General features: G+C 39.2%; 1 protein-coding gene across 4 annotated transcripts in view; it reads left to right on the top strand.

Annotated features, from left to right (window-relative positions):
* Positions 1 to 12,266, top strand: part of LOC124253401 (major facilitator superfamily domain-containing protein 12-like) — a 43,421-nt gene that overhangs the window by 15,581 nt on the left and 15,574 nt on the right. For all 4 annotated transcript variants that reach the window (XM_046687161.1, XM_046687160.1, XM_046687162.1 and 1 more), the window contains exons 2-6: positions 1,795 to 2,123; positions 3,094 to 3,301; positions 5,443 to 5,560; positions 7,942 to 8,151; positions 9,259 to 9,351. In XM_046687161.1, coding sequence (XP_046543117.1) covers positions 1,853 to 2,123; positions 3,094 to 3,301; positions 5,443 to 5,560; positions 7,942 to 8,151; positions 9,259 to 9,351 — 900 coding nt within the window. In that variant the 5' untranslated portion in view covers positions 1,795 to 1,852. The remainder of the gene's footprint in view (positions 1 to 1,794; positions 2,124 to 3,093; positions 3,302 to 5,442; positions 5,561 to 7,941; positions 8,152 to 9,258; positions 9,352 to 12,266) is intronic.

Raw genomic sequence — 12,266 nt, 5'->3', positions numbered from 1 at the left:
AAAAAAACATTAATTAGAAAAAACTGGGGAAAAACGCTTAAATTTGGTGATTACATTAAAAATGTATATATTTTGATTATAATCGATAATTAATCGATACAATCCTCCGATAATCGATAGTGGATTTGGTTTCCGATTCCCAACACTAGTATTGGTATCAAACTCTCTTTCTCTCGTTAGATACCAAACCATTCAATCGTTTTATATATATGGTATTACATGGGACATCGTTTAGTATTCTCTATGAATGCAATAAACATTATGGGCATCAAAGTAAGTGGTCAGTCATCAGTATGTGTTAATGTAGGTCTGAATTGTGTCCTAAGTAAACAATGTACTTATTGATTCTGTGTCTTGGGTATTATCAATTCATTATTTATCTTCTTTCAAAGTTTCATTGAAATATATATGCCTGTACATCTGCCCTCCAGGATATTGCTTCTCTTGTCAATAGTTGTAGTCAACAGTGTTAAAAATGAGTGTTCAGATTTGTCCTAGTACAACATAGGTTAATGGATTTCAAGGGTTAAGTTACAGGGTTGTCTGATAACTCATGTTTGCCACTTTGGCTACCGTTACCTGACGGTTTAACGATGATAAACCTAACCAGGGGCCGAAATAGTACAAAATTTACGAATTATACGAATCAATGTCCTTCCTATGGTATATGACCGAGCGAAAGCGAGGTCAGAAACCATAGGAAGGTTACGAGTTTCGTATAATTTGTATGTAATGAGACCGAGAGTGGTATTTTATTTATTACCCACGTCTTACATGCATTGAATTGACAAAATAGCGTATTTTTGTTATTGTTATGGTTTCAAACCGAAACCGGTTTCATAAAGAGGTTGTGGAAGAATTTTGTTCTCAAGTACACTTTTGCATGACGTCACACTGTATTGACGTCACTACGCCATTCACGTCTGTCCCCTTGGTAACCGACATCACGATGCATGTCAGTTGTCATCGCCTCTCGTACAACCTCCTACAGTAAACTACTCCGTAGCACCCCGTTTCTTGGTTTGCAACTGCTTCACTCCGCTAACATCACTGGTGGAAACATTGCGTTTATATTTTTCGACTGATATAATGTCTCAGTTCGACTTACAATTAAACAGTGACACGGCAACATTCGCAATGTTTACATTCCCACAGTGCATCTAAGTTGTAGAATGAATGAATTCACGTGTTTGTTATGAATGAACAAGTAGTTCCGTCACAACGGACCTAAACTGAGAGGACATCGGTTATCCAATCAAATCGTTAGAATCTCAGGTGAAGTCGTTACGACACAGGTCAACGTGATACGACACTCGTGTGACGTACGAGATTAGTATGCAACTACCCATACGTTGACCACGTGGGTAATAAATAACAGGAAGTCCTGTTTTGGATGATAACAGTTTGTGGGTTAGTTTATGGGTTCAGGACATATGAAGCTGAACTATTCTTGTAGTCATGACAATTTCCAGGAAACCCAGCTGACGAGGTAGCAGGTTTACATGATGTTTATTGATTTTTCAGAAAACATCAATGAACTGAAATGTTGAAACTGTTGTAATGGTTTAAATTTAATGGGATAATCGAAGGATATGGGCACACATATTTTCATCAAGGCACGCATAAATCATCTGTCTAGTGCCCTATGGCACATTTTGCAAAAAATATGCATTTTTATAACAGCTAACTTCTCACTCCTTGAACTGATGGCCATATCCGGTCATCGCAAAAATGACAATGAGGTTTGTTTTGTTGCAGATGAATCAAACTTACGTTATGTGTAATATTTTCCAGAAGGAAACCGTAAGAGGACATACAATCTCATCCTTTGTGTCAAGTGCAGAAAGTCAAGATGGCTGACATTGAAGCACCAAAGATGTCCTTTGTGTCCCGCCTCTCGTATGGAGTGGGTCACGTTTTAAATGACCTGACAGCCTCAATGTGGTTTAGCTACCTACTTATCTACCTCCACCAAGTGAAGAACTTCAACAATAAGTTGGCAGGGGACTTGATGTTGATTGGTCAGGTCAGCGATGCACTTGCCACGCCTTTCATAGGCTATGAATCAGATAGAACAAAAGGAATCTGCAAAATGGGGAAGAGGAAATCCTGGCACTTAGTTGGTGAGCCTTTTGCTTTATACTTTCATAGACACCATACACTTTCAGATTCCCACAATAAGATTCAAACCACAGACCTTCAGATCCGAGGATGTACACAATTTGAGCACCTATGTAGTGGTCATAAAATTTCCTTATCCCATGATGGGATTTGAACCACGGACCTTCTGTTTTGGACGCCTTATCCAGACAGCCAAAGAGGTTAACCTCATCAGAAATCTGACAGTAATTATAGACCCAAATAAAATAATTCAAATGTAGAGCGGTGTCAGGAATCACCTCACTAGCAGCTATTACCATAGAAAACCCAATTTCTGTATATTATTCTCAAATGGCTGATCGCTACGGCTATTTCTGTGTGCATCGCATGTGAGTGAAACTTCCTCTTCCAGCAAAACTCTCGTTTAACTTAGAAAATATGTATACTGACGAAAGTAATGGGCATCACATCTTACATGTAATGAGTATATGGTCAGGTCTGTCAAAAAGGGATATCTTCCTTATAATTATGATGAAAAGAACACAAAACACAATGTCTGTATTTGATATTAGCCATCGAATTGACTTGATATTAGTAGAACAAAACTCTACATACACATATGATGTAGACACTTTTATAAGTTTAAGCCAAGTGAAGCTTACATTGAAGTATGTCCTGTTCTAAAAAACATGATCAGTGTTAGTTTTAACTAAACTTTTGGCATAATCCATTGAAATATGAAATACTTCCATAACAATATTAAAAATAAAGTTAATTAGAATATGATGTAACAGTACATTACTTGATCATCGTTATAATAATTAAAATATTACGACTACTTTCAGAATAGTCTTAGTCCTGTGTGTTGCTGTACTCACGGCTTACTTAAGACTTTAATCTCAAATGTATTGAAGTTAACAGCCTTCCTGTTATTTTATACACTTCTGCTGACATTGTTTTGATAAATTTGACTAGTTGTCGGTTTCTCTGCAGGTACTCTGTGTGTGGCTTGCAGTTTCCCCTTCCTGTTTATTGGATGCATCACCTGTAACCATGCTCCGGACTGGGCCCAGTTTGTATATTTTGTCCCCTTCGTGGTCATCTTCCAGTTTGGGTGGGCATCGACACAAATCTCTCATCTCTCACTCATCCCTGATCTAACACCGAATGAAAGTGAAAGAGTGGGACTGAATGGGTTACGGTAAGTATCTCCAAGGCATGAGCAGGGAAATGGCCTTGAAAGAAAGAAAGAATGTCTCAAACTAAACAAAAGCTATGTTTAGATTACACACTCATGTGTGTGTCTATGTCTCCATGCTAATGCCCTGTGGTATGTGTGTGCCCATCTCTGTCCAATGTCAATGAAGAACTGAACCTGTGGTATGTGTGCCCATCTCTGTTCAATGTTAATAAAGAACTGAAACTGTGGTATGTGTGTGCCCATCTCTGTTCAATGTTAATAAAGAACTGAACCTGTGGTATGTGTGCCCATCTCTGTCCAATGTTAATGAAGAACTGAACCTGTGGTATGTGTGCCCCATCTCTGTCCAATGTCAATGAAGAACTGAACCTGTGGTATGTGTGTGCCCATCTCTGTTCAATGTTAATGAAGAACTGAACCTGTGGTGTGTGTGCCCATCTCTGTCCAATGTTAATGAAGAACTGAACCTGTGGTATGTGTGTGTTCATCTCTGTCCAATGTTAATGAAGAACTGAACCTGTGGTATGTGTGCCCATCTCTGTTCAATGTTAATGAAGAACTGAACCTGTGGTATGTGTGCCCATCTCTGTCCAATGTTAATGAAGAACTGAACCTGTGGTATGTGTGCCCATCTCTGTCCAATGTTAATGAAGAACTGAACCTGTGGTATGTGTGTGCCCATCTCTGTCCAATGTTAATGAAGAACTGAACCTGTGGTATGTGTGCCCATCTCTGTCCAATGTTAATGAAGAACTGAACCTGTGGTATGTGTGCCCATCCTGTCCAATGTTAATGAAGAACTGAACCTGTGGTATGTGTGCCCATGTGCCCATCTCTGTCCAATGTTAATGAAGAACTGAACCTGTGGTATGTGTGCCCATCTCTGTCCAATGTCAATGAAGAACTGAACCTGTGGTATGTGTGCCCATCTCTGTCCAATGTCAATGAAGAACTGAACCTGTGGTATGTGTGTGCCCATCTCTGTCCAGTGTTAATGAAGAACTGAACCTGTGGTATGTGTGTGCCCATCTCTGTCCAATGTTAATGAAGAACTGAACCTGTGGTATGTGTGTGCCCATCTCTGTCCAATGTTAATGAAGAACTGAACCTGTGGTATGTGTGTGCCCATCTCTGTCCAATGTTAATGAAGAACTGAACCTGTGGTATGTGTGCCCATCTCTGTCCAATGTTAATGAAGAACTGAACCTGTGGTATGTGTGCCCATCTCTGTCCAATGTTAATGAAGAACTGAACCTGTGGTATGTGTGTGTGCCCATCTCTGTCCAATGTTAATGAAGAACTGAACCTGTGGTATGTGTGCCCATCTCTGTCAATGTTAATGAACTGAACCTGTGGTATGTGTGCCCATCTCTGTAAAGAACTGAACCTGTGGTATGTGTGTGCCCATCTCTGTCCAATGTTAATGAAGAACTGAACCTGTGGTATGTGTGTGCCCATCTCTGTCCAATGTTAGTAAAGAACTGAACCTGTGGTATGTGTGCCCATCTCTGTCCAATGTTAGTGCCTGTGGTATCTCTGTGTGTGCCCATCTCTGTCCAATGTTAATAAAGAACTGAACCTGTGGTATGTGTGCCCATCTCTGTCCAATGTTAGTAAAGAACTGAACCTGTGGTATGTGTGTGCCCATCTCTGTCCAATGTTAGTAAAGAACTGAACCTGTGGTATGTGTGTGCCCATCTCTGTCCAATGTTAGTAAAGAACTGAACCTGTGGTATGTGTGTGCCCATCTCTGTCCAATGTTAGTAAAGAACTGAACCTGTGGTATGTGTGTGCCCATCTCTGTTCAATGTTAGTAAAGAACTGAACCTGTGGTATGTGTGAACCCATGTGTGTGCTCTCTGTCCAATGTTTAATAAAGAACTGAACCTGTGGTATGTGTGTGCCCATCTCTGTTCAATGTAAAAGAACTGAACCTGTGGTATGTGTGTGCCCATCTCTGTCCAATGTTTAATAAAGAACTGAACCTGTGGTATGTGTGCCCATCCCTGTTCAATGTTAATAAAGAACTGAACCTGTGGTATGTGTGCCCATCTCTGTCCAATGTTTAATAAAGAACTGAACTTGTGGTATGTGTGCCCTGAGTCCCTGTCCAGCGTTAATGAAACACTCCATGTTTCCAGGTATGCCTTCACTGTCTTGTCCAACCTGGCTGTGTTCGGCATCGCCTGGCTGCTGCTGGCTCTCGGCTCCAATTCAGACACAACCCAACTATCAGATAAGGATGCACCAAAATTTCGGGTATGATTTAGAAGTGATAACAAATGCAATATGTGAGTGATTGAGTGAGTTGGCTTTCATGCACTGTTGAACAGTTTTCCACTTATAAGCCATCGATGCAGTTCAACATGGAAAAAAAATATTTATAGCAGCACTGATCTCAGACATTTACCAGACCGCCTCCGTGGTGTAGTGGTTAGAGCATCCGCCCGGAGAGCGGAAGGTCGCAGATTCCATCCCCGACTGCGTCATACGAAAAGACGTTAAAATATGGTACTTGTTGGTCCCTACCTGGCTCTCGGCATTGATGGGTACAACATGATCGTCTCGGAGTCAGTCTAATGTGTCTGAGAGTGGTATTCATGCTTAACTGTGGCCTGGTATCTCAGTGAGCTAGCACTATAAAACCAGCTCAAGTCTGGGCCAGTACAAGCAGCCACACCTACACACGCATGCACGTCGTCATATGAGCGAAATATTCTTAAGCACGACGTTAAACCCCATTTCAACTCACCTCAGAAATTTACCAGTTTTATGAAACCCACAGGCATGGATATAATGGTGACTAGAGAAAAGTAGAATTTGGTAAACTGGCATTAAAAACCATGGTAATAGGTTTAGGACAAGCACATTATTTTGGGGTAAAATTTTACAAAAAATGTGGTTGGGACAGCAAAATATGATACAGTTCTAAGACCAATCTCATCACATTGGCTCCCATCCAAACACTGTGTAAACCATTAGTGACAGGCCATTCAATGAAAGATTTCAGTTTGAAATGGATTCAAAAACATTAATACTTGTACCCAGCTGTTGGATGTTGAACAAAAATCGAGTTATTTCAAGTAGTACCTTGGCTATTGTATTTGCACTGATACAGCTATTTCATGTTAATAAAACTTAAAAAGAACTCTCTCAATGTTTTTATATATTTCTCTGTTGATTTGCTATTTGAAACAGTCACTATGGTATCTGCTGTATGAAACAGTCACTATGGTATCTGCTGTATGAAACAGTCACAATGGTAATTGCTGTATGAAACAGTCACTATGGTATCTGCTGTATGAAACAGTCATTATGGTATCTGCTATATGAAACAGTCACTATGGTATCTGCTCTATGAAACAGTCACTATGGTATCTGCTGTATGAAACAGTCATTATGGTATCTGCTATATGAAACAGTCATGGTATCTGGTATGAAACAGTCACTATGGTATCTGCTGTATGAAACAGTCACTATGGTATCTGCTGTATGAAACAGTCACTATGGTATCTGCTGTATGAAACAGTCATTATGGTATCGAGTATATGAAACAGTCATTATGGTATCGAGTATATGAAACAGTAACTATGGTATCTGCTGTATGAAACAGTCACTATGGTATCTGCTGTATGAAACAGTCACTATGGTATCTGCTCTATGAAACAGTCATTATGGTATCGAGTATATGAAACAGTCACTTTGGTATCTGCTGTATGAAACAGTCATTGTGGTATCTGCTGTGTGAAACAGTCACTATGGTATCGAGCATATGAAACAGTCACTATGGTATCAGGTATATGAAACAGTCACTATGGTATCAGGTATATGAAACAGTCACTATGGTATCTGCTCTATGAAACAGTCACTATGGTATCAGGTATATGAAACAGTCACTATGGTATCTGCTGTATGAAACAGTCATTATGGTATCGAGTATATGAAACAGTCACTATGGTATCAGGTATATGAAACAGTCACTATGGTATCTGCTCTATGAAACAGTCACTATGGTATCTGCTCTATGAAACAGTCACTATGGTATCAGGTATATGAAACAGTCACTATGGTATCTGCTCTATGAAACAGTCATTATGGTATCAGGTATATGAAACAGCCACATGGTATCAGGTATATGCAACAGTCACTATGGTATCTGCCCTTTAAAACAGATACTGTTGTACCGTGCTGACAAATCAGGGTACAGCATTGTGTGATTCTGTGATTCGAACCTCTGCTCTTGCATACCTTAGGCATAGCACACTTAAAAGAAGAATTATAAGGCCAGACCAATTTTATTTATTGTTTTACGGATTTTTGTCCTTAGAAAACCTAAAGGCAAGAGGGAAAAAATTAAAAATTAAAAAAGTAATAATCCTTTTAAATGCTAAAACTATTTTACTTTGGGCAGTTTATGGAGTGTATATGGGGCAAAAACAATCAATAAAAAAAATTCTTGTAAGTTTACATTTTTAGCCAATAAAACATTAGGATTTTATTTTTTGAGCGGGGACAATTAATTTATAGTTTTTTTCTTATTCTTGAAAAAACACGACTGGCGGATCCATAAAACAAGAAATAACATTGGTCTGGCCTAATGGTTGACAAATGGAGCTTGTAAAGTTTATGCCTGTTTTCAGGATCTAGCATTTATTGTGATTGGTACTGGACTGGTGTTCAGCTTTCTTTTCCACATTGGAACCAAAGAGAAACGTACAGAGAACTTGGACCCGGAGTTCTCCCATGGTCGAGATGCCCTCGACACCACCACCTCTGGATCCTTACAGAGGTCATCAAAATGTAACAGAATGAGCACCACAGACTGGTTGAAAGAACCCCAGTTTTTTCAGGTTGGTGTAAAGTGTACTAGTCTGATATTATGAATAACATGTTGTGGAGGTACGATACCACCCAATCACTCAAACCTTTGGGCCTGATCACCTGATCCATGAGGTTGTGTCTTTTGACAGGCATAGGTGTCGAAGGACAATGAGGTGACTGTAAATGCACGATATTAGGATGAGCTAGAAGTGTAGTACCTTCATTAGGGTTTGGCAATAATACCGGTTTACCGGAATATTGCAATTCGAACTTCACAATACGATATATTGCGGTACACTTTTCGCAAACCGGTTCACCCGATATGATCGGCAATTTCCGTGACAATGATCGGTAATTTTCGTGGTGTAGTCAAAAATACGATTAACGTTTGTATATCCTTTATATTGTTATACGTTAATAGTTTTGAGAATTTGAGAATAGTTTATTGGTCACATAATTGTATTTGCGTGACTTTTAAACCATATAGATGAAAATAAAATGACTGGTGCCAGCACTTGTTGTAGGGAAACATTTTCAATTGATCTCTTGTACAATCACATTCCGACAGTGGCCAGAGGCATTGTTTGAAAAGAAAGGAAACAGTAGTTCCGATCCATTGCCTTAAACCATGTGTTCCACTTTCAAAATATATTGCAATACATATTGCAAGACGCCAACACATATCACGATATATCGCAATACGAACATTTTATCAATACCCAACCCTAACCTTCATTATAGTGGATACATTCATGTACTATTGTAGTTTACATATAGCACTTACTGTCTGCAACCAAAGTGAGTGCATTTGGTTTAACTTTGCTTTGAACAGTGTTCCCGTCATATCACTAGGTGTAAGCATAATGTGAGAGCAAACCCAAACAGATGCAGGTTTTGGACCACCTTGGTTTAACCCTCAGTCAAGGATACGGTACCGACAAACCTATAAGCATAACTGGTGAATTGTCATGTCAGCCCATCATGGTAGGTTTATGTCATGCCCAAGGGATGCATCTTCTAAAACACATTTCTGCAACTGAGTCATTAGTACCCCAGCAAGATTTCTGGATTACCTGTCAGAAATGATTTATTTTGAGCATATTTACACTCATGAACTGATGTATTTCTTTTTTCAGGTTGGAGTATTATACATGTGTACAAGATTATATGTGAACCTGTCACAGGTGTATCTACCTATGTACCTGGTGGAGACACTGTCCCTAGATAAGGTATGTTAGTTGTATACATGGGTACCAGATAGTGTGTGAACCTGTAACAGGTGTATCTACCTATGTACCTGGTGGAGACACTTGCCCTAGATAAGGTATGGTAGTTGTATACATGGGTACCAAATAGTGTGTGATCTTGTCACAGGTGCAGTGTTTACAAATTGCGTCTGACCCTCTGACAAATCTGGCAGATTTGCCAACGGTCCCATAGAAGTCTACAACCAGCCGGCCCCAGTGTCTGACTGTATATCTCACAATGACTTCGACTGAAGTTGTTATATGTGACATGTGACACTTGTTTGCTGTTTATAAATCTTATGTTTGTTAATAATTTCAATGCCAATTATAAGAAATAATAAATCTGAAATGTGTGTTTAATTTTAATCTATGGGTCCTGTCAATTTCCAATGGGTCACACAGACATCTTAAACTTACAGGACCAAATGTCCTGTTACTCTGAAACACCATTCGTGAACACTGCAGGTGTATCTAACTATGTATCAGGTGGAGACACTGTCTCTAGATAAGGTATGTTAGTTGTATACATCATGGTACCTGGTAGTAGATGAAGTTGTCACAGGTGTATCTAACTATGTATAAGGTAGAGACACTATCTCTAGATAAGGGATGTTAGTTGTATACGTCATGGTACCAGGTAGTAAGTGAAGTTGTCACAGGTGTATCTAACTATGTATAAGGTAGAGACACTATCTCTAGATAAGGTATGTTAGTTGTATACATCATGGTACCTGGTAGTAGATGAAGTTGTCACAGGTGTATCTAACTATGTATCAGGTGGAGACACTATCTCTAGATAAGGTATGTTAGTTGTAGACGTCATGGTACCAGGTAGTAAGTGAAGTTGTCACAGGTGTATCTAACTATGTATAAGGTGGAGACACTGTCTCTAGATAAGGTATGTTAGTTGTATACATCATGGTACCAGGTAGTAAGTGAAGTTGTCACAGGTGTATCTAACTATGTATAAGGTGGAGACACTGTCTCTAGATAAGGTATGTTAGTTGTATACGTCATGGTACCAGGTAGTAAGTGAAGTTGTCACAGGTGTATCTAACTATGTATAAGGTAGAAACACTATCTCTAGATAAGGGATGTTAGTTGTATACGTCATGGTACCAGGTAGTAAGTGAAGTTGTCACAGGTGTATCTAACTATGTATAAGGTGGAGACACTGTCTCTAGATAAGGTATGTTAGTTGTATACGTCATGGTACCAGGTAGTAAGTGAAGTTGTCACAGGTGTATCTAACTATGTATAAGGTGGAGACACTGTCTCTAGATAAGGTATGTTAGTTGTATACGTCATGGTACCAGGTAGTAAGTGAAGTTGTCACAGGTGTATCTAACTATGTATAAGGTGGAGACACTATCTCTAGATAAGGGATGTTAGTTGTATACATCATGGTACCAGGTAGTAAGTGAAGTTGTCACAGGTGTATCTAACTATGTATAAGGTAGAGACACTATCTCTAGATAAGGTATGTTAGTTGTATACGTCATGGTACCAGGTAGTAAGTGAAGTTGTCACAGGTGTATCTAACTATGTATAAGGTAGAGACACTATCTCTAGATAAGGGATGTTAGTTGTATACAAGTCATGGTACCAGGTAGTAAGTGAAGTTGTCACAGGTGTATCTAACTATGTATAAGGTGGAGACACTATCTCTAGATAAGGTATGTTAGTTGTATACGTCATGGTACCAGGTAGTAAGTGAAGTTGTCACAGGTGTATCTAACTATGTATAAGGTGGAGACACTATCTCTAGATAAGGTATGTTAGTTGTATACGTCATGGTACCAGGTAGTAAGTGAAGTTGTCACAGGTGTATCTAACTATGTATAAGGTGGAGACACTATCTCTAGATAAGGTATGTTAGTTGTATACATCATGGTACCAGGTAGTAAGTGAAGTTGTCACAGGTGTATCTAACTATGTATAAGGTGGAGACACTATCTCTAGATAAGGTATGTTAGTTGTATACATCATGGTACCAGGTAGTAAGTGAAGTTGTCACAGGTGTATCTAACTATGTTTCTGGTAGAGACACTATCTCTAGATAAGGTATGTTAGTTGTATACATCATGGTACCAGGTAGTAAGTGAAGTTGTCACAGGTGTATCTAACTATGTATTCTGGTGGAGACACTGTCTCTAGATAAGGTATGTTAGTTGTATACGTCATGGTACCAGGTAGTAAGTGAAGTTGTCACAGGTGTATCTAACTATGTATAAGGTGGAGACACTATCTCTAGATAAGGTATGTTAGTTGTATACGTCATGGTACCAGGTAGTAAGTGAAGTTGTCACAGGTGTATCTAACTATGTATAAGGTGGAGACACTATCTCTAGATAAGGTATGTTAGTTGTATACATCATGGTACCAGGTAGTAAGTGAAGTTGTCACAGGTGTATCTAACTATGTATAAGGTGGAGACACTATCTCTAGATAAGGTATGTTAGTTGTATACATCATGGTACCAGGTAGTAAGTGAAGTTGTCACAGGTGTATCTAACTATGTATAAGGTGGAGACACTGTCTCTAGATAAGGTATGTTAGTTGTATACATCATGGTACCAGGTAGTAAGTGAAGTTGTCACAGGTGTATCTAACTATGTATAAGGTGGAGACACTATCTCTAGATAAGGTATGTTAGTTGTATACGTCATGGTACCAGGTAGTAAGTGAAGTTGTCACAGGTGTATCTAACTATGTATAAGGTAGAAACACTATCTCTAGATAAGGGATGTTAGTTGTATACGTCATGGTACCAGGTAGTAAGTGAAGTTGTCACAGGTGTATCTAACTATGTATAAGGTGGAGACACTGTCTCTAGATAAGGTATGTTAGTTGTATACGTCATGGTACCAGGTAGTAAGTGAAGTTGTCACAGGTGT

The sequence above is a fragment of the Haliotis rubra genome, unplaced genomic scaffold (genome assembly GCF_003918875.1).
Source record: "Haliotis rubra isolate DU_JTF1 unplaced genomic scaffold, ASM391887v1 Scf54, whole genome shotgun sequence".
NCBI classification, from domain to species: Eukaryota; Metazoa; Mollusca; class Gastropoda; order Lepetellida; family Haliotidae; genus Haliotis; species Haliotis rubra.
This window is presented reverse-complemented; position numbering and strand designations above follow the sequence as displayed.